Source organism: Zalophus californianus, chromosome 12 (genome assembly GCF_009762305.2).
Source record: "Zalophus californianus isolate mZalCal1 chromosome 12, mZalCal1.pri.v2, whole genome shotgun sequence".
Classification (NCBI taxonomy): domain Eukaryota; kingdom Metazoa; phylum Chordata; class Mammalia; order Carnivora; family Otariidae; genus Zalophus; species Zalophus californianus.
In genome coordinates, this window is record NC_045606.1 from 37,443,623 (window position 1) to 37,471,570 (window position 27,948).

At 39.4% G+C, this 27,948-nt stretch overlaps 1 protein-coding gene across 1 annotated transcript in view; it reads left to right on the forward strand.

The window, feature by feature from the left end:
• Nucleotides 1-4,820: 4,820 nt before the first annotated feature.
• PPP1R9A (protein phosphatase 1 regulatory subunit 9A) overlaps nucleotides 4,821-27,948 on the forward strand; it is a 315,687-nt gene continuing 292,559 nt past the window's right edge. Inside the window, 2 exon segments of the mRNA XM_035723249.1 lie at nucleotides 4,821-4,942; nucleotides 6,669-8,302. Of these exon segments, the coding sequence (XP_035579142.1) occupies nucleotides 6,908-8,302 (1,395 nt within the window). The 5' untranslated portion in view covers nucleotides 4,821-4,942; nucleotides 6,669-6,907.

The following is a 27,948-nucleotide window of genomic DNA, read 5'->3' on the forward strand; positions in this document are numbered from 1 at the left end:
ATTTTGTTTCTGATTTGAAATATAAAATTCTTCTGAAGCAGAGTAGACAACATGTCAATCCCAAAGATGCACCCAAAGAGTTCAGGTGCACTTTGTGGGTGGAGGATTGGCAGATAGAATACCACCACCAGAATCCTTCCGCCAGAGGAGCTAATCTGCTGAAAGTAAAACGGACTTCTGTAGAGACAGATAAACACCTCACACTTGTTTTTAAACATGCAATTTATACCATTATAAAACTGAAAACTGAGAAGAATGGTTATAGCAGCTGTTGTTTCAAACTTAAAAGCAGTGGCAGTAATGAAAACATCATACCAATGTCTAGTCCAATAAAACTCTTGGTTTACTGTGTTTTGTGTGGGCAACCAAATAAAGTAAAAATAGGGAAAAAAGAGAAGATGCAGCATGTTGACCTAAACACATTGTAAATCTACTGAACTATTTTTGTAGAGCTAAGAAATTAATAGCAACTTAAAAAAAGACTTTAGGAATCCCAGGAAGTTCTATAGTTTGTTACTTTCAAAAAAAAGTAAGTACGTAAACCCATCACGAGCCGGCTTTTAGGCTGAACAGCCAAGATACTGGATGTATTGTAGAATGAGAAATGGATCAAGATGATGGTATAAATTTTCAGTGGCATGCCCAAGTCATGAATGTAGGTAGAAAGCAATGCTGAATCTTATCAATTTATTTGGGCAGAAATGACACCTTCTAGATTAGAAAAATCTGTTTATTGATTTAAGCTTAATTTCATAGCTAGTAACACAAAATCAGACTGATCATAGAGCTCTCTGATGTATTCTGAATGTAAGCCTGAGGACTCTATCACTATTTTACAGAAATATATCTCATCTCTACAATGGAGTGTCTACAAAATACCAAAAGACTAAAACACTGTAAGACAGACTTAAATTTTTACCCTTAAATAGGGATGGTTATTTTAAAAGACGGACCTTTAAGATACCTGAATACCAACATTCACGTCTAAAGGAGACAAAGCACTGTGGTATTTGCAAATGTGAAATAAGCAGTCATGAATACACTTTTGGTAACCAAGTTGCTTCATTACTATCAACACATTTTTCTTATTAGTATTGGTAAAGAAATAGTAGTAGGAGTAAAATATCCTTTTATGCTAAAGCTATGTGTAAACTTACTTATACAAATTGCTCTTCCATTACTTTGCATATTCCATAAAGAAATTATTGTAGAGACCTTTAACTTTGTTCTACCCTTTTCCTTCCATAACCTTCTGTTAACATACAATCAGCCAGGTGCCTTCCTGCATTAACTTATGGAGTGATAGGCAGTCTTCAGGCTTAGCTTAGTTAATATTACCTAGTCTTAAAAATTTGACTGAGGCTTGATGTAGGCTTAATTTTATAACTGCACCTAATATTTCACTTACACTTGTGAATTATATAATTCTTTGACTAGTTACTCAGAATATCCATTATGAGAACTTTAAAGACATATTGAGAAAACCCCTAAAACAACATAGAATACATTTTGTACTTATTTATTTATTTATTTGTTTGTTTGTTTTAGAGAGAGTGTTTGAGCAGGAGGGCCTGAGGCTGGGCTCGATCACATGATTTGGAGATCATGACCTGAGCTGAAATCAAGAGTCTGCCACTTGACCAACTGAACCACCCAGGTATCCCTACATTTTGTGCTTTTTATCTACTAGTCTTATGGTCCATTTTTACTAATAATGGCATTACTGATTACAAAGGAACTAAGAATAACAGTCCACAGTATTCTCCAGGACTTATAAAAGAAATCATATGGGAAAATCATCTCCCAATGCATTGTACTTTGTATACCATGCATGTCAATACTAAACATCACCCTTTACACCCTAACACTGCTCTAGCCCCTTTCCGACTGGAACATGCAAACCTTATGACCTTATATTCTCAATACATTGATGATCTATTGAACTAAGTTTTAACCCTTATAAAGTCAATATACTTTTTTTAATTTATAGAAATGCAAATGTTGTCTAGGATAGCACTGTCCAAAAGCAATTTCTGTGATGGAAATGTTCTGTATCTACACTGACTAACTAATAGGGTAGTCACTAATAGGGTAGCCACTAACCACTGAGTCCTTCAAATGTGGCTTGTGGGACTAAAGGAACTGAATTTTTAATTGTATTTAATTCTAAGTAATTTATTTATTTTATTTTAATTTTTTTTAAAGATTTTATTTATTGGGCGCCTGGGTGGCTCAGTTGGTTAGGCGATTGCCTTCAGCTCAGGTCATGATCCTAGAGTCCCGGGATCGAGTCCTGCATCGGGCTCCCTGCTCAGCATGGAGTCTGCTTCTCCCTCTGACCCTCCCCCATCTCATGTGCTCTCTCTCTCTCTCTCTCTCATTCTCTCTCTCAAATAAATAAAATCTTAAAAAAAAGGTTTTATTTATTTATTTGACAGAGAGAGACACAGCGAGAGAGAGAACACAAGCAGGGGGAGTGGGAGAAGGAGAAACAGGCCTCCTGCTGATCAGGGAGCCCGAGTCAGGGCTCAATGTGGGCTCGATGTGGGGCTCTATCCCAGGACCCTTGGGATCATGACCTGAGCTGAAGGCAGACGCTTAACGACTGAGCCACCCAGGCGCCCCTAATTCTAAGTAATTTAAATAGCCACATGTATTGGATTAGTACTGGTCTAGTAGACCCTTGAAACAGATGAGTGGTAGAACTGGAAAGTACATTGTGGGCAATCAAGAAATCTTAAAATTATCAGCATTATGTTTTAAAAACTCTGTCATTCATTCCTTCAGTATGAATTTATCCAGAAGTTTCACATAAAAAAAAAAAAGAAACCCAAAGCAACCAAATTCTTTAGGTTGCTTTTCTGTATGAATCATCTTTTTGCAAAGAGGTGTAAGACTGATTTTATTGCCAACTCTGCCCCCTCTTCTACAGACAGAACTCAGTGATTAGGTTTCTTGCATTTATTTAGGTTATTCTCCTAAAAAACATGGTTTCCATACTGCAAATAAATGACAGGAACTTTTCCACTAAATTATCCCAGACAGCACAAATGTTCTTTCCAAAACTGGAGACTGGAACCACAGCCCCCTCACATTGCCTGCTACATCTGTTTATGCTTATAGAAGTGACATCCACTTTGTAGACAGAGAATGCCAATTTCTTGGGAAAGCACCCAGAATTTGGTGAGCTTGAAGAAAAAACTTCACCGTTCAAAATAAATGACACTTAGAATTGAGTAGCTACAAAGGCCTTTTGAAATGAAGTGAGAAGAGATTTTGCTCCTAGAGTATAGATTCTGTATACAGACTTGCTGGAGTTCATATCCAGCTACAATCATTTACTAGTTAATAACGCTACAGGTAAGTTACAAAACCTAAACCTCAGTTTTCCCATCTGGGAAATGCAGATAATAATAGTTCTGTTGGGAAAACTTGTTTAAGACTTTGAAATGGGCAAATATCACTGGGTGTCCTTTCAGTGGAAGGCTGGATGTAATCTACAGGACTCTGGTTTTTTTTTGTTCTACAGGAGTCTGCACCTTGACCTTTGACAAGGCCATTTTACTATTTCATAGGCTGTAGAAATTAACAGTAATGTAAATGTTCTTATCTATAGAAATGCAAAATTTGTTTTTTAGATACCATTCCTTACTTTCCTGTAGAACAGATAATTCAAAACATTTCATTTTTGCGCCTTATAGAATATTAACCAGTTTTGCCTCCTTACTGATTGTCCATAAAGTCTGCTTTTCACATCCTTGTTGGAATGGGTTGTAACATTTTGCGATTCGCTCCCTAATTAATGAGTCAAATGATATTTGACACATTTTTATTTTATATTTCTATGAGAGTTATGGTTTTCGCTTCTTGAAAAATTATCCTTTAGTCATTTATGGAGTCTTTGGGAGGATTGGTTTAAAGGTCCACACTGACTGTCATGATCAGTTTTATATTTTGCCGCAAGGCTGTAACACTTCTGGTGTCTTTTTGGGGAGGGGAGCAAGGGGGATTGAGCAATGATAAAAGCGGGAGGGTGGGGGGTCTGAAAAACTCCATCCCGACGCGAAAGTCAGAAGACCTCCTCATCCTTTTCCTTTTAACAGTGGAGACTTGAGGTCAAGGTGGGTGTTAGGCGGGGCACAGTGGCCTGTGTGTTGGCCTTCCGGGCCTGGAGAGTGGCCTGGGGTTTTAGATGCCCTCGGGTCATGAAGTTCACTGCAGACTTTGAGGGGGCCCAGCAGTGAGCCGACCGATATCCCAGTTTCCGCCGAACCAACCCCCGAGCAGCAAGGCGGCCGGGGCCCAGAAGGGCAGGCCTTGCCCCAGGCCGGGGAGGCCCCTTGCCCACGGCCGAGGGGGTGGGGCGGCCTCGCCTCGGGCCGGTGCTTTTCGCCCTCCGTTGGCCGCCAGAGGCTCCCTCTCTCTCTCCCTCTCCTGGGATTTTGCTGCCGGGCTCCCTCTCTCTGCGGCCCTAGAGTTAATCCCATCAGCCGAGGTGAGGCACCTGTTACCCTGGGCCTTCCTCACCCCCGCGGCCTCTTCCCGCACTACACCCCGGCTCCCGGGCGGCCCAACCGGCCCGGCGCGGGTAACGGCACGTGGGCCAAGCCCCTTCCGCGCCGGGACCCCCTGCCCCAGGCCGGCCCGCGTGTGCGAGCGTGTCGCGGCCCGGGCCGCCGTCCGCCCGCAATGGCGTTGGGCAGCGCCGCGCGCCTCCCGGGGCCGCCCGCCGCGGGCTGGGCGCGCGTGGGGGCCGCGGCGCGAGTGGAAGCGGCCGCCGCAGCCGCCCTCCGCGCTGCGCCGTGAGCGGCGGGTGGAGGGGCGCCGAGCCGGCCGGCGCGGAGAGAGCCGCGGCCACCGTGGGGCGGGAGGCGCCTCTGAGGAAGGGGGGGTGGGAGCCGCGGCCGCCCGACCCTCCCCGCTGGCGGCGGCTCCCGCTCGGGTAAGGGGGAGGCTGTGCGCTGGGCGAGGAGTTGGGGAGGGTGGAGATGAAGAGGAAAAAAATCGGGACGTACAAAGGCTGAGTTGCAGGCTGGGGGTGGGGGTGGGTTGTGGTTGGGGAGCGATAGGGTGAGGATCGGAGGCATTATCAGTGGGATCTATTGTTTCCTGGCACGTTGGGAGGAAAAACAAAGGGATTTATTATCATTACCCTGTAATTTTTTTTTTCTTTTTCTTTTTTTTTTAATGTGGCCAGGGAGCTCGGCTTCCCCCGTGCTACACGGGGATCCGCCTGGCAGCCGCCGGGAGCCGCAGCCAATGTGTTAGGACTTCAGGTGCTTTTTGGCACAAAGCTAGACTGCGACCTCCTACCATAGCGCTTGGCGTCACCTGCTCTCCCGGCCCTGCCCCGGGGCCGAGGGATTGCGTCCCGAACCAGGCTTGGGAACCGGCTGCCTCTCAAGTTGGTGTTATTTATGTTTGTCTTTTGTGAGGGCAGGTTTTGAGTCCCCCGGCGGCCCCATCTCCCCCGCCCCCGCCCCCCTCGGGTTCGAATTGGCCGGGGGAGGGAGTGGGGTGGCTGTGTAGGGGGGGGAGGGGAGGGTGTGTAAGGCTTCCAACAAATGTCAGGGGACAAGGAGATTGTCGATGCTTTACCAAAAAACAGGCACCACACTCTCAAGCCTTTCTTGTTTGTCTGCATGGGCCATGCATGCGTGCTGGGCCAGAAGCCGAGTTCGGAGGCGGTTTAAGTCAAAGTGTGTGCTTCCTCAGCTGATTGTGCGTGAGGGTGATATGGCTCGGCCTAATATTAAAAGACAAAACAAAGCAACAAAAAACAAAATGAAAAATCTTTAGAACTACATTGTCTGCGCCTCAGCAGATCTTGAAGTATTTGATTACTGGTATAGGGATATAAAATCCAGCTGTGGGCTAGTGGAGACCAGCAAGCATGTATTGCGTTGCGTTTTGAGCTTGTAGTAAGTTAGAGGCAAGTGGGAGTAAACAAATCAGGACTATGAAAAGAGGTTTTATGTGATATTTGCTTTCTGATCGTCACGTTCTCCTGCATTTATTCCCATGATAATCTACATCTCACTCTATAATCCACTCTTAGGAGACTTCCAGGTATTGGATGTGAGTTCACTTAGAGTGAAACTTATTTTCATTTAAGAACTTTCTTCTGCTTGTTTTGGTCTGAAAAATGTACTAATGTTGCTTTGGGGATGCTGTAAATGAGAATATTGGACTAGAGAGAGTGAAATAAGCCTCTCTAGGCATCTTTTGGACTTTGGAAACATAGAATCCAAACTTTTAATTGTGCTTATACAGAAAGAATAAATTCTGCCTGATGTGGAGCATCCCAAATGAAATTCATTTTTTCTGAACAGTTTGATGATGTCTTAAAGATCTGTGAACTGCTGTTTTCTTTGAAGGTCATTCACAAAAGCAACAGAAACTTAGGCTAACGAAGTGTATTTGTACTTATGTGTGACTTGTGTATTAGTGTGTGATTTCTCTAGGGATCTCCAAATTGTGTTTGAAACATTTTTGTTACCGAAGACCAATCAGAGGTATAACGTGGTTTTTAAATTCCCATTCCAATAAGTAATTTTTTTTTCTGTTTGACATATGGCAAAGCCACTTTGAAAAGTGTATTATTAATTGACGAAACTTAAGTTTCAAATAAGTAAATGAATTTAGAAATTCATTCTTTTCTATTACAGATGAACCTCTAGTCTTGCTTTGAAAAAGCCATTTTGTGTAACTCTTGACTGAATAATTTCCTAATACACCTGTTGGGAGGATCACTGATACAGTATGCCATTTGAGAGGTACTTTTTCTTGACCAAATACTGGTGATTAGAGAAGAGAGGTGTTTTGTTTTTGTTTTTTGTTTTTTTGTTTTTTGTTTTTTTTTTTTCCTGATCATTATGAACATTGGCTTTTCACCCCTGGAGTAAAAATGTTGAAAACCGAGTCTTCAGGTGAACGAACCACTCTCAGAAGTGCCTCTCCTCACAGGAATGCTTACAGAACTGAGTTCCAGGCACTGAAAAGTACCTTTGACAAACCCAAGGCAGATGGGGAACAAAAAACAAAAGAAGGTGAGGGCTCCCAGCAGAGCAGGGGGAGGAAATATGGCTCCAACGTCAACAGAATTAAAAATCTATTCATGCAGATGGGTATGGAACCCAATGAAAATGCTGCAGTCATTGCCAAAACAAGGGGGAAAGGTGGACCTTCGTCTCCGCAGAGAAGAATGAGGCCCAAAGAATTTCTGGAAAAAACAGATGGCTCAGTTGTTAAGTTGGAGTCCTCCGTTTCAGAACGAATCAGTAGATTTGACACAATGTACGATGGCCCTTCATATTCTAAGTTCACAGAAACTCGGAAGATGTTTGAGAGAAGTGTGCATGAATCAGGACAAAACAACCGCTATTCCCCAAAGAAAGAGAAAGCTGGAGGGAGTGAACCTCAGGATGAATGGGGTGGCTCGAAGTCCAACAGAGGCAGTACCGATTCCTTGGACAGCCTTAGCTCCCGGACAGAGGCTGTCTCCCCAACTGTGAGTCAACTGAGTGCAGTGTTTGAGAACACCGATTCCCCCAGTGCCATTGTTTCTGAGAAGGCAGAGAACAACGAATACTCCGTGACTGGGCATTACCCCCTGAATCTACCACCTGTTACTGTTACAAATCTTGACACCTTTGGTCACCTTAAGGATTCGAATTCTTGGGCTCCTCCAAGCAAACACGGTGATGATGCAGAGGATGCTCAGAAGGGTCATACAACTCCAGTACCAGAAGTGGCTTTGAAAAGTACCTCTTTAGCCCCAATGCCCAGTGAAGAGACACAGCAGAGCAAGGACGCCGAGGACTCCACATCTAACCAAGAGACTCCTGTCGGGATTGACAGAGACGTTCCTGAAGAACCTTGTGCTGAAAATAAGGCAATGCCAGAGTCTGAAATCCCTTCACCACAAAATGAACCTTTGGAAGACGCCGAAGCTAATTTAGTTGGGAGTGAGGCAGCAATGCATCAGAAGAAAGACCTTGCAGGTGGTGATTTTACCTCTGCTGATGCTTCTGGATCCAGGTGTGGAAAGGAAGTACCTGAAGATTCAGGTCATTTTGAGAGTTCCCATGTTTACATGCACAGTGACTATAATGTATACAGGGTAAGATCCAGGTATAATTCAGACTGGGGAGAGACAGGCACTGAGCAGGATGAGCAGGAAGAGAGTGATGAAAACAATTACTATCAACCTGATATGGAATACTCGGAAATTGTTGGATTGCCAGAAGAAGACGACATTCCAGCAAATAGGAAAATTAAGTTTAGTAGTGCTCCAATTAAGGTAAGTATGTTTTCTCAGTTTGTTTTTGAAGTTTTTTCTAAGTTTTGTTTGGTTTTGTTTTTTAGTATTTGGGTCTAAATGTATTTAGAATAGCTTTGACAACTATAAGGAATTCACGGTTGTTGATATACACATGTTGTCAAGTGATTTTAAAAGTTTGGGAGATGTCCATGTATTTCCTAATATGCTTTATGGTTGCTTAAACCAGTATTGACTAATAGTAAAGTTGAGGAAGTTTGGGGATTGTGAGATACATTCCAATGGACTGGAGTATGAATAATATGAACACTGAAAACCAGGAGTGTTAGTTTGAAATAGAATTACCTCTTTAACTAGTTTCACTAAAAGTCCCCATAAGTAATAAAATTTTCTGAATCTGGACACTCTAGGTTATGAGGCATAATGTACAGTGAGAGAGTTATGGTTGACCTTGAAATAATAGTCTTTATTTAATTGCTTAAAAAATCTGAATTATCTTTTACTTAAGTGTAAGTGGATTGTGAGGAATGTAGGAACTTACTTTTTTTCTTTTTTGTACTGCTACTTGTAGTGAAAGTTTGATTCATGGAAATATCTTAGCGGACTTAAATACTTTAATTGGAAAGCTGTGACTGTGAGTAGCTTTGGGTTCCGAATTTGTGATGTAGTCCTGAAATGAAATTTTATGAAAGGAAATTAAATTGATTTGTCATTCATGTCTGTGTTTTTACCTCTTAAAAGCTGGATAAATGCCATTTGAATTCAGATGCTCTATTCTAATGACTTCACTTAGTTAACATTTGGTGTAGAAGAAATAGCAGAATGTACATCAGTAGCGGGTGGTGAAACATTATTAGCTGATAATGGCGGGAGGGGCAGGAGGTGGTGGGTTGAGTAGCACAGTCTCCTGGAGTGCTTTTTCAAAGTGTACTTGCCCATCAGCCTCCGTCCTAAGATCTGGCATGCCCTCCTAGGGGAATCTGAAGGGTTGTGGTGGTAGAATGTGTAGTTTGAAACCACTTTCTAGGGACTCCTAGCTTGTCCAGTGTGTATATATGATAGACTTGGAATTTGATATGGTATCTTTTAAAAGAATTTGAAATCACCGTCTGTTGTTATTTCCATCTTTTGAAACTTCCATATAAGGCTGTAAGAGAGATAATTTACAAAGCAAAGAGAAATTTGACTTTGCTTTAATTATGAAATACTAATTTGAAATAAAGTAATAATCTATGAAATTATTTATAGGTGTTAGTAGGCAGACTTTCATTTCATTAGTGTAAGACAAAAGTTCTGCATCAGAATGGGCCATGCCGAGTTACACTACTATGTTTAAAAATAACTAGAGATGTGAGTGTGGTTTCTGAGTAAGCTAAGTTTCTTTGCTATGTTTTCCCTCTTTCCTTTGTGAACCTCTTCCCTCTACTCTCCCCCCCCCCCCATTCTTGGGCTCTGTCTTTAGAAGTGTCTTTTCTTCAGGCCTACCCAGAGAGCTCCTTAATTTCACCATGCATGTTCCCTTTCCAAGTGCTTTCCTTTGAACATCCTTTTTCTGCCCCTTAGGAAGAAAGCAATAAGATTAAATTGTTTCACATTGAGCAAGGCAGGAATAACTGAAATGAACTCTTCAAGGAGTTTGTTAAAACCAGTGACTAACTCCCTAATGGGGGAATAGCAGCTTACAAAAATTTATCAAGTAGAACACTACCCACTCAACCAAATGGGGCACCAGCCTTGTATTTGGGTCCCGTGCTGCACAAAATGTAATGCACGGTGATGGGTTTAATGCATTTTAAAGGATTTCTCATTGAAATATGGCTGTTCGTTGGTGAACAAACCAGGTTTGGGGTATGATATTCTGAAATTCAAGTGATTTTTTTCCTACCATTGCTTATAACAAAAAGCATTTTGCCTTTTAATTTTCATATAATAAACTATTTTATATAATAAAGAATGAAATAGAGTACATACATATAAGTTGTAACACATTTTATCAAGAACATAGATCAAGCATAAGGTTTATGAAACAAAGATAATGCACCAGGTTTTGTAGGCAGTTAACAGTACTAGTTGAAGTGGATTAAGTTTGCAAACAGAAGATTCATTCTTAGCCTGTGTAATGAATAAGACAATTACTCTTTCTTGTTGTTCTCATTGTTTAACATGTGAGTGGATTCACTTGGAAATTTGGAGAGCTACTTTTCTACTGGTGCTGGTGATGGTAGTGTTTAGATTATTCTCCAATTAAGATTTTTGCCTCAGAGGGTGGTAATAATGAAATTCAGCAAGTATTGAAAGCTTATCATGTGTCTGTGCTCATGCTGTTAGATGTAGAAGACACACAAATCTATAATGTTACCTCTTTCTTAGGTGAGCTGATGAAGTCAGTTCTCCAACAGTTGGTATTTAAAACCCATGTAAAAAGTCTGAAAACCTGTGCTGAAAAGTTTAATGTCCTATGAGGACTGTAACTGTCCTTGGCTGTGCTAAATGCATGGATTGAATAGGATTTGATAGACCATTTGGAAGGGAATACGCTGAGCCATTCCCTATGTTATGTTTTCTTATTCTTTTTGTAAAGATTCACTTGTGGAATGGGAGATTATGATTTCCAACCTAAATCTTTTCTTTCGAAATTTAAACATATCCCTCTTTCAGCAACCATAGGTTACATACTCTTTATAGAAATGATCTTTAGAACTTTTATATTCTTTTCCTGATATTCTCTCATCTTATTCACTAGAGTAAATATTCTCAACATTTTTAGACTTTCATTTTACATCTTGTTTATGATCTTTGTGTGTGTGTGATCATTTCCTCAGTTTTTATTTCAGTTCTTCTATAGTTGTTTTAAATAGATACTTTCCTAAGATGTCTTAAATCTGGACCTAGAAAAGCATCAAAATGATAGCTGATCTTTCCTGTGTAGCATATTACTTATACATAATTGTTGGTGACATTTAGAAATGGATTGTTTCTTAGTGGATAGATTGATGTGTTTCACAGTGTTGTGGAAAATTAGACTGGGATTGATTAATAATGGAAAATATAAAATCCAAGTTTGAGACACGGAATGAGAGAGTGTTATGAACCATGCTAATTAGAGATGTGGAATTACGCCTTCATTCTCAGGAATTTCTCAAAACGAAGAGATTGAATTAATTAGATTTGCTTTAAATGAATCCAGGAGAGAAGGGGTGATATTTTTCATTATTGTTCTCTATTTATTCGGAACATTTACTGAGCCCTTACTATGTGTGGGGAACAGTGCAATATACAATAAAATGTAATAAATACATAAAATGACTGGAGCCGATCAGGTGAGCAACTTGCTAGGAGGTGGAGAGTGGATAGCCCATTAAGGATGCTTCTCAGGCTATTCTGCTGAACCGTTTTTGGATGCTCTTTCTAAGGTCCCTGCAACCTTTTTAAGGCAGTCATAACCCTTTCTCTGTTTCTGGGACCCTTGTGTCCTTTGGACAGATGTTCTTGAAACTTAGCATAGAAGAAAAAGGGTATTTTCCTAATTCCCTTAGCAAGAAGGAGATTGCAGGGTTAATGTTAAGTTATGTTGTGCTGTATTTTTCTGAGTGTTTTCTCCAACTGTGTGGAGCTTTACAGAGCTGGGGTTCCAAGGAGAATCACCAAGGGCAGCAGTGCTTCTCTAAATCTTACATGATACTTGTTGAAAGTGGGTCTCTTAGCATTCTCTTTCTCTTTTGGGGCTCTGAGTTGGTACACAGGGCATATATGAGACCTTTTATTCGGGATGGTGTTCAGAGTATAGTTCTGAGATCCAAATTTCTGTCATTCTCTTTCTTCAGATAGTCTTGCTCAGTGCTCTTAAACTTTAATATGCTCATGAATCACCTGGGGTCTTTAAAAATGCAGATTTCTGATTCAGTAGGTATTTTGGGGGAAATCACCTGGATGCAAAGGTTAGCCTCCAAGTACACCACTGGCTTTCCCACGGGTTATGGAATAGGCTCAGCAAATTAAATATTTGAATCACAGTATTTATCAAATCAGTTTAAACAGCCAGAAGCAAGAGGAAAGCCATGGGGAAAGTTAACACAGCTAAGGTGCAAAGGTTGGAAGGACCACACGACCTACGACCTGAGGCCCGGGTATGCAATATTCCTGTGTCCCGACCTTCTCGCTTTCACATCACCCTTCCCATTGTGGGTGTGGTTATGAGGACCACAGTTGATTTTGAGCAAGGGCTCCAGATACTAATAATCCCCTCAGCTCATGATATCATGATATTTGCTCTACAGACGAGAGAGGGTACAAGTACACTTACACACAGCTGTAGCTTTGCCAGTTTCCCTGGGTTTTCTTTGTGTTTCTTGGGACAGGCACCTGCGGGTCTGGAATAAGACCAGGCTGGGTGTCTTCGGTGGGTGGCTGATACGGAGCTGGCGTGTCTGGCAGTCCAGAGATGGCACGATGATGACTTGGTCATTCCTTCCTTTCCTTTCTACAAGTGAACCTCGTGTTTGTTCCATCGTATTTTCTATTTTGGAATGTCTGACAGCTTACTAACTTACCTATTTTTAACAGATCTTAAGAACTTGGCCTTCGTTTCAGAAGCTTATAAGCTCTTATTATCTGTATCTGTTGAGCCTCGGAGTGGTGCCTTTACCTCCTAAGCTGTTAGCTTACTTACCCTTAGTGACCGTCACTTAATGAGTTTCATCCATCGCATTTGTTTTCTTGACCTCTATAACAGAATTTAATATTCTTCAGTCATGGAGCAAATTCACAAACAGTAGGTCTCAGGTGAGATCGTGCATTCCTCAAAAGATGTCAAGTGGGTGCTGAGGCTGCTGGTCAACAGATCGCCGTTGGGAATATGATTGTGAAGCACAGTTTTCTCACTTCTGAAAGGAACCGGTCACAAGATGTTGGGGAAGCTCCTTTAACACGTTCTTTCCGGATTGGTCTTCTGTAGCTGGTTGTGTGGCATTATGTTCTTTGAAGCTGACACAGGTGTAAAGTTGTAATGTGCGTGATGGTTGTGGATACAAGAGTGGATTATGATCCCTAAATACATAAAAAATTTGAGTCATTAAAATGTCACACCCTAGACTCCTGTGTTAGACCACACAAGGGTTTTATACAACAGTATAAGTTTTTAATTATAAAAAACAGGAGGAAGAAGTTCTTGATAGACTCCGAAATTCCATTTCTTTCATTTTTTTGGAAGCCTAAATTAATAAACTAGAGAGAGTATAAGGATTGTTGTCTTATTTCTTTGTATTTGGATAACTTTGATGTCATAACATTTAAATTGGACTTCCTTTAAAATTCTGATGTCTTGTAACCTATGGTTTATAACCAGGTAAATATATCAGATATTTTACTGTACTGTACAAATTTAATATACAAATATTTTAATGTACCCCTTTTCTAATATTGAGTGTGTGTACTAATACCTCTTCTCTATTTTACTAAATGCTGGTTATTTGGTATTCAAAAAAGGTTCTTTTCTGCAACAAACTATTATAGATGTTTTCTGGCACTTATTTGTAGTAGAAAGATACAGTTTTTTGTTTTTTGTATCCTCCATAATTTTTTGTCTTCCCCTCTAAACTTCCTCACACAGGACACGGGTTGTTGGGTTAGTGGATTTTAAAGGGAAGAGGCTGTATTTAGGGGAAAATAACCTTCTGTTATCCACACCTTGTTTACCTTATTAACCCAGTTACATGCCCATCAGTAGTAATCTGATTTAAATCTCATCTGCATTAGATTTTTTTGCAACATCTTCACCACTCAAGGACAAAAAAGGTTTTGGAATTTCTCTAGAGAGATATGGTTAGCTATGGAATAATTTCTCTATAAACACAACAAGCATTGGTATATTAAACTCTGAATATCATTTCTTGGTTTTTGTGCCGTTACTCAATTTACTTAATATTCTTTTCTTAATATTCTGTGTTCTTCCTTTCTGGATCTGCTTCATTTTTGTTCTTTTGCTTCGTTATATTCTACAGTTCTCATTTTAAATGGGAAGAGAGTATTCATATTTTTTCTTCCTGGTCACTTAAAAATTTTTCCCCTGGTTCTCATTTCTTCATTTTGGTTTGTGACATAGATACTTACAGATGAAAAATCCTTCAAGGTAATCTAGTGTAATTTTCCCCTCACTCCAGTTAGCTCTTGAAGAGCACATTGCTGACAGATGATCATTTGACTGCTGCTTTAATAATTCCACCTTTGGGAGTTTATTATTTTGCAAGGTGAGAGGAAAGTTAGAAGGAGGGACACCCTGTATGTGTGTGTGTGCGCGTGCGCGTATGTGTGCGTGCGTGTGTGTAGTTGTACAGCATTGTGAATGTGCTTATTTTCATTTATTTTTAATTTGCAGTTTTTTATTGAGATAAAATTCAAATAACATAAAATTCACCATGCAATTCGATGGCTTTCAGTATATTCACGGTGTTGTGCAACCATCACTATCATCTAATTCTAGAACATTTCCATCCCCCTAGAAAGAAACCCTGTGCCTCTTAGCAGTCACTCCCAGTCCCCCTTCTTCCTGCATCCTCTGGCAAATACTAATCTACTTTCTGTCCCTATAGATTGCCTCTTCTGGACATTTCATATAAATGGAATCAGGGGCATGCTTTTTGAAAGGAATGTAGGATACACAATGAGTGTGACTTGCGATATGGTAAAATTTAAGATACCCTGAGGACAGCAGACTATAGGAGAGCCTAAGGAGCAGGGGCAAAAGAATCTTCCGGGTGCTGACATGGTCTAAAGATCAAGTGACAAGATGTGGGAGCAACAGATACTGTCTGTCCCTTATGCAGTTTCGTGGAGAGAAGAAAACAAAACAAAACAAAAAAACAAGCCAAGGCGACAGCAGGGTCCAGGAGGGGATGAGGGTATTTGAAAACTGAGGAAGAATGGTGCCTGTATTGAAGAGGATGGTTGGAATAGCTCCCTTGTGAGGGACACTGACTTCCCTGCATGTAATCTGAAATTGCTACTGATGGAGCCTAAGTGTTTGCTTCAGTGCAGGGCTATCGTAAAGGCACAAATAACACTAATGCTGATTTCATGTTTACATTGCTCTTAGCACGAGGGACCCTTGTCCTTTCCTGATGATCTGATCAGCTTCTTTCCATCCTACTGCTCTTACGTTGTTGCTTTCATTATTCTTTTATGTTCATCGGGATTGTTCAGAGACAAACTTCACTCTTTATCTTTAAAATTCTTCCTCATTCTTCAACATTTTAATACAGAGTTCATATACCATACTTGACTGTTATCGTAATGTAATCACTTATGAGATGAGTAATTTGGGGCAGGCATTCATTTAGTTTATTGCATGTTATTTACTGAAGCATAGTATCTATATTGCTATTAAATAGTATTAACTGGTAATGAAAGTAACACAAAGGGTGACTTGATATTCTGTAAACTTGACAAATTGCCTCTTGAGGCCTTGGCTTTCTTATTTGTAATGGAGGCTATCTTGTAAAAGACCTCTTCTCAGCTTTAGCCTCTTGTGATTCTCTGATTATCTCTTAAACAGATTTGTACGATAAGTACCACTATCATAAATATTTGTGCTGTTATTTCAAAGGGAAATGGACATCTTTTGTTGCAGTGTGGAAATGAATTTATATTAGTTGCTCTTGAGAATGTTATTTATGTTGTAAATTATAGTTTAAAATGATTAAAGTTTTAAATCCAAGGGAGCACATTTTTATACAGTGGCTTTTGAGAGCAACTCAACTTTTGCAAGTATGGGTTGAACTATATATTAAACACCCTTCTGAGGAACCTAAGAATAAAGAAATGTTTTGTGATATGGTTGCTGACATATTAATTGCTTCACTCCCTTTTGTTCTGGAAATAGCTTCATAGCACAGTTCAACATGATTGAGATATTGATATTTTTTTTTTTTGCAAAATTCCTAATTTTTCAGTCTAACTTGCTCTCTCACGCATCTATTCTTACAAAAAGGACAATGAATCAGGCAGAGTATAAAGACATCTGGGAATTTTATCTTTCAGGAGGAGGAAAGTTTTGTTCTTCACTTACTTAATCTATTTTCAGAGGGATTTAAGAAAAACTTTCCCCTATATATTTATGTATCAGGAAAAGTGGTTTTAAGTGAAATGTCTCATAGACCTGTTAGTCTCCTCTCTTTAAGTCAGATAATGAGTTTTATTTTGGGGAAAGCTGATCCTCCAAGTTGTTTTCTCTACCAGCTGAAATACAGTGGGCTAGATTGGAACACGTAGTGGTTGGCAAGGATCTAAAAGATAAAGAGTCGTGATTATGGAGGAGTGACTGGGTGAGAGGCTTCCAGAGTAGCTCTTTGTGGAATTTTCCCCGTGATGCTTTTGGACTGGCATAACCTTGAGAAACTGAGTGACTCTGTGCCTTCAGGTCTGTCACTATACAGTGGGGTGGACCCTTCTCTTTCATCTACTTAAGAGCTGCCCTCCAAAAATTACTTTTTACTTATGTTCCTCTTTCCCAAAAGTATGTCAGGATAAAGTTCCACGGGGGGTACATTCATGCTTGGAAATTTGTCTAATCTTGAATACAAGGATTTTATTTTATTTTATTTTTAAAGATTTTATTTATTTATTTGAGAGAGAGCATGAGGGGATGGGGAGGATCAGAGGGAGAGGGAGAAGCAGACTCCCCGCTGAGCAGGGAGCCCGACAGGGCACTTGATCCCAGGACCCCGGGATCATGACCTGAGCCGAAGGCAGACGCTTAACTGACTGAGCCACCCAGGAGCCCCAGATACAAGGATTTTAAATTGTACTCAAAATCAGAGGTACCTTTTCAGGGTTTTGAAGAGTTTTCCTTCCACTGTAAGGGACCTCAGTTGAGGAGAGGGGAAAGCCAGTTTATTGGTTGTTATTTAAGATCAACTTGTGAGTCGGTGCTGTATTGATGGGTTCTTTTACCAGTCACTTGTTTCAGATAAAATGGATGTGCAAAGTTGTTTCGTAAAGAAAGAAAAAGACATAAATTCACACTCGCACTTTGAATCAACTGATACATATATACATATACTTTTAAAAGAACCCATTTCTCAGGGGGGATGGCAAAAGTAACTGTAGGGTGTTTGACTATCACCTTGTGCACCTATACCTAAGATGTATTTATTTTTAGAAGTTTCTTCTGTAGGTAGAATAATAAAATGCAGTAATTTAAGTTGTGCATGACTTATTATATAATATACTATGCCCAGAGCACACATTTCCTTATAGAAATTTTAAGATTGGGCGCTGAACATTAAACAAACACACAAACAAGCCTTATGAACACAAAAACTGAATCAGAAGTGAAAATCTACAAAATAATATGGAAAGCAGAATACAAGACTGATGATAACATAGAGCAAGTCTTCACTGACTTTTGATATATGTGCATAACAGTATATTAGCATTAAAAAGGAATTAACCCTATATGTAGTTTTTTGTTCAGGATCTAGAATTATCTGTGATTAGTATAGATTTCTAAAAATAAAATTAATTGGCTAAAATATTTTAAAGCTATTCATACATACCACCTGAATTATTATTTAGAAAGGTTGTATTAGTTTATAATTAGCATTACATTGGAATGGTTTTCTCACAATCCCTGCACCAATAACTTGGTGTTATTTATATGCTTTATAGTTTTCAGTTTGGTGGGTGAAGAACGTCTCTCATACATTCTATGATTTATGCTGACTTATTGATGAGGTTAAATGTTTTCATGTGTTTACAGGCCATTTTTGGATATGAGTTCTGAGTTGTTTTTATGGTCAATGTGTTTTTTTGGTCAGTGACTGTTGGTAAGGAGTACATCAGAGTTGTTATTTGTCTTGGTAGAAAGTTGGTAGAAAGAACTGACATGTCTAAAATAGTCATAATACATAAATGTCATAATAATTATGATATATGCATGTAGGGTAATAGGATAAATCTATTATAGGTCATGTCTTCTAAAATTCTAAAGGTGAAGACTATTGCTATACCCAGTATACTCTAGGGTAAAAAGACTGGTTAAGTACTTAACATGCATTTTTATCACCACTTTACTTTTAGTGTATGTGTACCTAGAATGAAGATTGAGAGCACATGTGTCAAAATGTTAAGTATGGTAATTCCTGGGTGGAGAGAATAAAGGTGATGTTTAAAAAAATTATTTATATTTTTCTAGAGTTACAGTGAGCATATGTTACTTCTTTAATTATATGTAAAAAAAAGGTGATGGGAACACATTGGAATGATCAGTGATAACAACTTAAGAAGTTGACAGAAACATATTTTCACATCGTCCAAGATTAAAATGATTAATTTTTAATGTTTTCTTTGGAGGTCATTATGTCACAGAAAAATTTTGATTGGAGAGTATAAATTTATGGAATGCTGAAGAAAGTGTTGGTTTAAGAAAATGGGTGTATTTTGACAATTGAATTCATTAAGTGCATACTTTTTAATCCTTGGTAAAATTGATCCCACATTTGTGGTTAAGCTTGTGAATATTATGGGGGGAAGACCTTCCAGTGTGTTTTAAATTATGATCATAACATTTGCATAGGTGTTAGATACTTTCCTTGAGTTGCTATTTTGTGTGTGATATCCTAACTTGTAACCTAAAGTATGCTTTTAAAAACTGAGCATATATTCTGGATTTGAAGAGAAAAATATTTTAATGACTAGTCTTACTAAAAATAATAAATATTTGTTTTTTAAAAGCCTAACAATTCTCCCACGTCTTTCTTTTTGATCTGTTAAATTATTGAGCCTCAACAGCTTTTCTCTCTCAGAAGTTGAGAGAGTAGAGATGTCAAGTTTAGTATCTTGACTATATGTAATCCTATGAAAACATTTGCATGCTCTCAGTTAAAAACAGGATTTTGAGTTCTAGGACTCCACAGCATTCTTTTGAATATGTTTCCTGTTACAAAACACCAGCCAATATGTAGTTTCCTGTTGTTCTTAACAAAAGTTTTAGCTGAAAAGATGATTCATTTGATGTATGATTAGACTATATGGTAGTATATAATATTTTTAGTTAGGGTCAAAGGGTCAGTTCCTCATGCACTGGATTGGGTAGTGTTCCACTTTTGAAAAGCTTTTGTAGATAATGCTGGATCATATAGGTGATAACAGAAATATTTTTGTTGAGTGGCAGAGCTTTCTGAAATTAAAAGTTTAAAGTATTGCTTCTGGCCTAATTAGATCAACTGATAACTCAAATCTTACAATTTTAAGCAATTCTGGTGTTTTGTAAGCTCTGGTGAAGTCCTAATTTAAATTGTCTTGTTATATACACCGGTGCTGCATTATCATTTTCCATGAGGTGTACTTAAACCTTACTACATACAATGTGGCTAATAAATTCTATTTGTATTTTATTGAATATTGATTTTATAGTAGTAATACTCGTATGATTGATTGTATATAATTTTAAGGATTATAGAAAGGAGAAAAGGCAACATTATTATGCACCCAACTAACTTTGAGATGAAACTTGTGTTTTTCCATTGGAGATTCTGATGCTTGTGGAATTTTTATGTTGCTGGTTCCTTCTCTGAATAATGAGTTCTGTGAGTAGTATTTTTAAGGAACTAGAGAACTCTCAGGAGATTGCCCCATTTGCAGATATAGCAATCAGAAGTTTTAGTTTGAAATTACTTGGTTTTGGCTCTTACTGTTTTGTGAAATTCTTACCCTTAATCTAGAAAGGAACCACTGACTAAGTAGAATTGATTCCTCTCACTGGAGGATGGTGGAAATAGACTGTAAATATTAATATGAAATACTTTTTTCCCCCAGGTTTTATTTAAATTTGTTAGTTAACCTACAGTGTAATGTTAGTTTCAGGTGTAGAACTTAGTGATTCAGAACTTACATACAACACCTGGGGCTCATCACAACAAGTTAATGTGAAATACTTTTGAAGGTGTCTTTTTTCCATGTTTTGTATTTAATGTCTAGGTAGTATTATTAGTCAGGGTTCTCCAGAGAAATAGAATCAATAGATGTGTATGTGTGGGGGGGTAAGGAAGAGACAGAGGGGGGGAGAGAGAGAGAGAGAAACAGACACAGACAGGGAGAGATTTATTTAAGGATTTGGCCCACACGATTATGAAGGCTGGCGAGTCCAAGAACTACAGGGTGGGCCTGGCAGGCTGGACACCCAGGGAAGGGCTGACGTAGTTTAAGTCCAAAATCTGTCAAGTTGTAGACTCAGGGAAGGACGCGGGCTGGAGAGTAAGGGTTGAAGTCCAAAGACCATCTGGAGAATTCCGACTTTGGTCTTTTGTTCAATTCAGGTGTTCAACTGACTATATGAGGCCCATCCACGTTATGGAGGGCAATCTGCTTTACTCCGATTTAAATGTTAATCTCATTCAAAATGAATCTCATTCATTAATCTCATTCAAATTAATCTTACACCCTCACAGAAACATCCCGAATAATGTTTGGCCAAGTATCTGGGCATCCTGGCCCAGCCAAGTTGACACATAAAATTAACTCTCACAGTTAGGTTTTCTTACTTGGTTCTAACCTCTGAAGCTGTTTCAGGAAAAAAAAAAAAAAAAAAACAAAAATCAAACAAACAAAAAAACCCCACAGTTTTTTTCCTCATATCTTAGTGGAGTTGTTCTTCTGCCTCTGTTTTTCTTAGAAAACCTGTGAACGGAGTTCTCCCTGTTGGGGCAGTTTGTAGTAGTGGTAGTCGTAGTAGGAAGATCATATGGTTTGGAATCAGATTGGATTCAGATCCTGCTGACATATGATCTACTTAATAAAGTTTGTTTCCAGTTTGAAGGCAGGGACTTTGTCTTCTGGACTGCTGCAGTGCCTGGCACATAGTAGGTACACAATCAGTGGTTGGAACCTTTGATGTCCCTTACCCATGCTCCTTCCCCTTCTCCATTCCCTCCCCACATCTGAAGGTCCGAACGGGGATGATGGTGATAATATTTGTACATGTATAATGATTGTATGATTTATTTATAAGTGAAATCCTTCAAGTTAGCAGTTAGAAATGAAGGCTGAGTGATCCCATTATAGATGGTAATCTTTTCTGGCCCCTGCTCTAGCTGGCTGAAGCTGTTGTGCTCTTTCATTTGGGAAATCTCCATCCAATGCCCTGTAAGATAATGACAGTTTATAACTAACCAGAAACAGTCATTAAAGTCTGGTTGCATGAGATATAGCTGTGAGGGTTGAAGGGGGAGAGTATTCATTTTGCTTTAACTTTATTTCTGCTTTAAGTGATCGACCAAGCTTGTAATTAGTTGCAAGAAAATATAAAAATTGAGGCTTCATACGAAAGTTGTAAAAATACTTAGAAATTACAGTAATTTGCTACAACTTTGGTAAATTGTATATGTGAATATATCTGTATTCTTACCTGAAAATTGAATTAAAGAAGGCAATTGAATTATTTCTTACCATTTAGTCACTTCCCCACTTTTTCTTTCCTGACCTGTTTATTAAAATGTGGTTTCTTTTGTACTTTTCTTTGATTAGAGGGGAAATGCTTTTTTTTTTTTGTGGATAATTTCTGCCTCCCACCCCCTTGATAATTGATTTTAGAAATGTCTTTGGTTTTAATTCCAGACCTAAGTTATAATTTTGTAATTATTTTGGTAGTCAGTTTTCTCATTCTCTAATCAGGCAGGCTCTTGCTGAGTATGACTTTTGTTTATCCAGAAAACAGTTTTCCATTTTCCTCTGTGACTTTTAAGTAATTAGTAATAAATTGCATAGGAACAAATAATCCAAGGTCTTCGAATCATATTGTTTGTATGTTTCCTCCATGAATTATATTATCTGGGAGAAGCCTGACAGTTGTTATTAGGCTAAAATATGACACGGCTTTGCTTGTTCATGTCAATTTGTTTAGGTACAAAATGTGTGTCATTTTCCCCAGGCAGAAATAGCTTTTAATAGCACTCTAAGGAAGAGAATTGCTCAGCCGTTTTCTGCATTTTTCTTTTTAAATAAAAATACAGTAACTTTTTGGCGGGTTTATGTACATTTCTGGTGACACAAAAAAAGTGTTCTGTAAAAAAAAATCACCTTTTGGTGGTAGTGGTGTTGGTAAAAACATGTGATGGTATGTTATGTTCATGTTATTTGAACAAATTGAGCCAGTATGTCAAATACTGTTATGTACTGTGTATTATTACTGCTGCTGATATTTTTGCTTTGAGATTAATATGATTATAACAGTCTACAGTTACCGTCTGGGCATTAGTCGGGGTTGATAGATCATTTATGATTCAGGTGTTTATAAATAACTGGTTATGCTGCAGCCATTTAGAAGCGTTGTCTCCTAATTGATTGTTAACAGTTGACCAACATTACTGAATAGTTGGTATGCGTTGAACATTGGGCTCATTGGGTGTGTGGATGTTAAGATAAACACGAGAAGCCCTTCTCAAGAACTGTAGAGCCTTATTTATTTATTTATTTATTTATTTATTTGTGAAGATTTTATTTATTTATTTGACAGAGAGAGAGATAGTAAGAGAGGGAGCACAAGCAGGGGGAGTGGGAGAGGGAGAAGCAGGCTTCCCGCTGAGCAGGGAGCCGGATGTGGGGCTCGATCCCAGGACCCTGGGATCATGACCTGAGCCGAAGGCAGACGCTTAACCACTGAGCCACCCCGGCGCCCCAAGAACTGTATAGCCTTGACGAGGAGGCGGAGAATGAAACGTTTACAGGATAGTGCAGTAAGTACTGGGAGATAGTTACAGTCAGAAGATGTGAGTATGTGATTTGTTGGCCACACTTTGACTGTTTTCAAAATAAAACAGGGGTGAACAATCATTATAAATATTTGAGAAACCAGAAGATCTGAGTGTGTGTATGTGTTTTATTTATTTTTACAAAAGCTCATAGACCATTGCTTCATCTTTGTCGTATCCCTCAGTGTCTAGGGGGACCATGTGATTTATTGTCAAACTGGGACACTCTGACAGTGAAAGGACTGCTGTTAATATTTAGTCTGCAACAACAGGCATAACCTAGGACTGACCCCGGGTGGCCAGCACACAGTGTCACCTGCATATAACAGGGTGCAGACGTGTCCCCCTTCATTAGGCAGAGGGGGACTCATCAGGGAGGGCTTTTTGGAGGAAGTGGTACTTGAGACTTTAAAGATGATTAAGAGTTAATTAGGTAGAGAAGTGGGACATCCTAAGTCCAGGGAAGGTATGTTTGAGGTAACTGTAGATAAATCAGAACAACTGGAGGAACAGTAGGGGTGTGCGGGTGTGTGCGTGTGTGTGCAGGGTAAGAATGTAGGCAGGTAATATTTCAAGGACAGACTTGGATACTGTGGAGTTGGAATTAGGTGCAAACTATGGGGAGTCCCCGGGGAATTTAAAGGAGTAGTTGACCTCACGATTTTGCTGTAGTGCTTCCCTCTTACATGTTGCTGGTCTGAAAAGCTGGAGGAAACCCATCAGTTCTCCATTCTTTCTCTTTCATTCCTTCTGTTCTTTCAGTAGACGTTTATCTTAGATGCTTAGATCTAAACCTGTTTTTGCTTGTTTCTTGTCTTTCTAGGTGTGTATTTAATTGAATAATATGTATATTGATAAAATGTGAGTGTTAAATGTTTTTTCTATAAAAGTGTAAATTGAAATCTTCAGAAAGATCTGATGAGGAGGTCACCTAAAAATCCTTTTTTTAAAGATTTTATTTATTTGAGAGAGAGGGGAGTGAAAGGGGAGCGGGCCAGAGGGAGAAGCGGACTCCCCACGGAGCACGGAGCCTGATGTGGGATCCGATCCTGAGACTCTAGGATGGTGACCTGAGGAGAAGGCAGTTGCTCAACCAACTGAGCCACCCAGGCACCCCTCACCTAAAAATTTTGCTGTTGAATTAAAATGAGGGTGATGGGGATTAGTACAACTGTTTAAACAAATAGCTAAAATGATCAACTACTCCAGTTATTTTTCAAGTGTCTTTAAGTTTTTCGTCCACTTTAAGGAGGTCAAACTGACCACTGTAGCTGGTGAATAATGCTGATTGTTAATCTGCACACGTAAACCCAAAGCAAAGGCCCTGGCCTGATATCCAGAGATCAGTGAAGGAATGTACTTTTAGATGTCTTATGTTAATCTAGACCTGATAAAAATATAAATCACTTTTTATGATTCCCCCCTTAAATGCTTTTTTCAATTAATTGACAAATTCTTAGTCCAAATTGCTTCTGCTAAGAGAGCATCTTCTTGTAAAGAATGTCTGCTCTAAGCTAGCACTAAGCTAATCACCTAAATTACATATTAGAACATATTCTTTTTCAAAAAGCCTGCATTCCAGTGGGAGAGATGGGTGGGTAAGTCAGCAGTTATAATGTAGTGAGAGATGCTCTGTGGTAGAAGTGTGCACAGGACACTGAGGGCAGAGAAAGGTCACTTGGGTTCTGGACATCAGTGAGGAGAAGCTTCTGGGAGAAGATGAAGCTCTAGCTAAGTTTTTAAGGTTTAGTAAGTGTTTGCAGAGGAAGGGGAAGGTGTGCAAGGTAATAGGGAGGCACAGAGGAGAGAAAAACGTTATCTGTTGCAGATCTTAAAGTAGTTTAATGTTGTTGGTACATGGTAAGGCAGATTCAGATCAGGGCTGTTCTTGGTGCTAGACTTAGGAGTTTGCAAACTTTTCTGAAAACTTACCAGTCATGGGAAGGGATTTTGAGCATGGAAAGGCATGGTTGGATTTGCATACTAGAGAGGCCACTCTGATGGAGGGTGGAAGTTGGATGGAAGGGACAGGTATGGAGATGGGGATGGGGTGGGTATGCAGGAATCCAAATGAACAGGGACAAGACTGGTGAATATTTATAAGAATGGGGGTCAAGACAGGCAGAGGGCAAGCTGGGGAAAGACATTAGCAGAAGGTGATGAGAGGTGCTGTTTTTTTATAAAGTTAACCTTTAAGTGCAAAAATCATATGTGATTGTTTCTTATTCAATTCCTGTATTTCTCCTTCCCACCCATAATAGAAACTTGCCTCCTGCTTGGTTTATAACCGGTACTCAGTAAATGGGAGGTAGTGAAGGAATTAGCTGCGTATAAAGAGGGAGTTGATTGTTTTTGATACAACAGTTGCAAAATTGGATGGAAGAACTGATGGGGCCCTTTGGGGAGGGCAGTGGGTGCTTAGAGCTGGATCTGGGTTTCTATGGCACTGGGGAACCGTGAGGAGAGGAAAGACCAGGAGAAGGTAGTAAGACCTTGTGGGAGTATGGGGAGGCAGCATGGTGGCTCAGGCCCACATTTTGGAGGAACAAAGATTCAGAAACAATGCTTTGGGGAAAGCTTGAAATAGACGTTTAGAAAGATTTTAAGAAGTATAGAGGTTTAACAATCTTGCTAGTGGGTTGGTAGGTGAAGTAGGGTACTTTGAGTAATTCTGAGGAAAGCTGGTGGCATTCATGGATTGAGACTGGGGAAGAGCACTTCTGATCAGGGAAGGTCAAAAAGGTACAGAGATGTAAAGGCGGTGACTCACATTTATTTCTGATCAAGTCAGTCGGTACTACTGGACCTTTTAAAAACTGTAATAGTAACTCAGAGCTGTGTCCAAGGGTGGTGGCAGATTTGGAAGCAGAGTTCAGGGCAGAAAAGAACCAGTGCTATGCCTAGCTGTCAGGGTCTTGCAGGTTAAGCCCTAGATTTTTAACGCATCCATCCAAGAAATGGCCAAATACGCAGATGGTGGTTACCTTCTGTAGAATTACTTTGCCTGGTCAGCTGAAAGTTTTTCTTTATTTCCTTTGTACATTTTTCTAGCTGTATTTTGCCCTCTGATACCGGATTTGCGATCATCCTTAACAAAGGCTCCAGAGTGACAAATGTGAATATTATACTAAATCATCAGTGGACTGACATAGTACTTCTTTCAGTCTTAATTTGCATTGCAAAAATAAGTGCTCCTCAGATACTGGGTTTGTTTTCTTTTCTGAAGGCGTGGTGAGCTTCAGATGGTATTCTAGTAACTCCTTATTTGATTTCAAGCAATAGCCTTTTGACAGGTCATTGTAAATTAAAATCTTTTTCCTGTTGGCCTGATGTCATACAGTGAGATACTGTTCCCACAAAGGGATGTCACTTTATAAAAATGCTAAAAGTAGTCATGAAAATGAATAAAGAGAACATTGAGTTTAAGTTAATGCAAATAGGACATATACTAACCAACACAATAATAATGGAAATGTTCCTTTTAGGGATTTTTCTGCATGAATTAGACTGGCTGTGGGTTCTTAAAATACCACTTCTATGTGTATGAATGTGCGCCTCTAAAAGTATTTAGATGGGAGTGGCTGTTTCCATGGCTTTCTTTTCCAGTGAATTTGTGTTGCTGAAGATACACTGACCTTGCTTTTGGCATTTATTTTACTTGAGGTAGGTGTTGGGCTGGCATTGGCCAAGTTTTAAAGACAAGTTCAGTTTTCTTTGTTGTTGTTGTATTTATTTGAGAGAGAGAGAGCGCGCGAGCGCGTGCCTGAAGCAGGGGGAAGGGCAGAGGGAGAAGCAGACTCCCCCATGAGCAGGGAGCCGGATGTGGGGCTCAGTCCCAGGACCCTGGGATCATGACCTGAGCTGAAGGCAGCTGCTTAACTGAGCCACCCAGGCGCCCCATGTTTATTATTTTTAAGCGAATCTGTATCTACTGGCTGAAAGACTCTTTTCGATTTTGTGTTATATTTTGCTTAATGATTTTGTTAACAGTGTCAAACAGATTGAATTGGTTCCAACTCCGTACTTGAATTCTCTAAAATGAAGGTGCTGGATTAGATAATCTTTACATCTAGAAGTGCTTTGTAGATATACGATTTCAAACCTGTATTATAGAATTCTTGATTTGCTACATGAATAATCAGACACCTTACAGTTGTGAATGTTGTTTTGAGGTGTTAATTTAGTGTTTGCTAAGTCTACTAGAACAGAGGCAAAGTTTTGGAGAGGTAATTCTGGAAGTTAAATTTAGCTCTGTGTTAAAATTGAGAGAATATATATTCATAGCATTTGACCTCGGAATTGTAGGTAGGAGTGGTTGAGAGGAAGGGAAGGGGGGATGGTGGGACTCGTCATGACAGTTCATGAATTAAATGAACCACCTACTCTACCAATTATTATGATACATCTTTTTTTTTTTAATGCTGCTCTTCATTTACAAAGATGGAGATGGAGATTCCAGCCTACCTGGGGCATGTACTTTTTTTTTTTTTTTGGGTCAGGAAAGGTAATAAGAGTTTTGATTCATCTACATTTTATCATCTGATCTCCTGTGCAACTGGTATCACATAACTGTGAAACAGATGGTCAAGAGTGTGATATGTATCTGCTGAGCAACCCCATGTGATAGAATATGTGACTGTATGATGAAAAGTCAGGAAAGAATTAGCTTTGATTATTAAACAGACACACACATGTATACCCACAGGTTGTCTTTGGCTATACATGCATACCCACATCTCTCTGCACATACAGGTTTATAGCAAATATAGTGTCCTGCCACCATGTAGGAGAACGTCAGTGCTTTATTATGAAGAACAGTTACATTATAAAACTGCAAAGCTCAAGGAAATTCTCCAGGGACATAGTTTGCCACGATTCAACTGGAAATGTGCAAACTTATAAGGAGATTTAACAGAGAGAAATTTA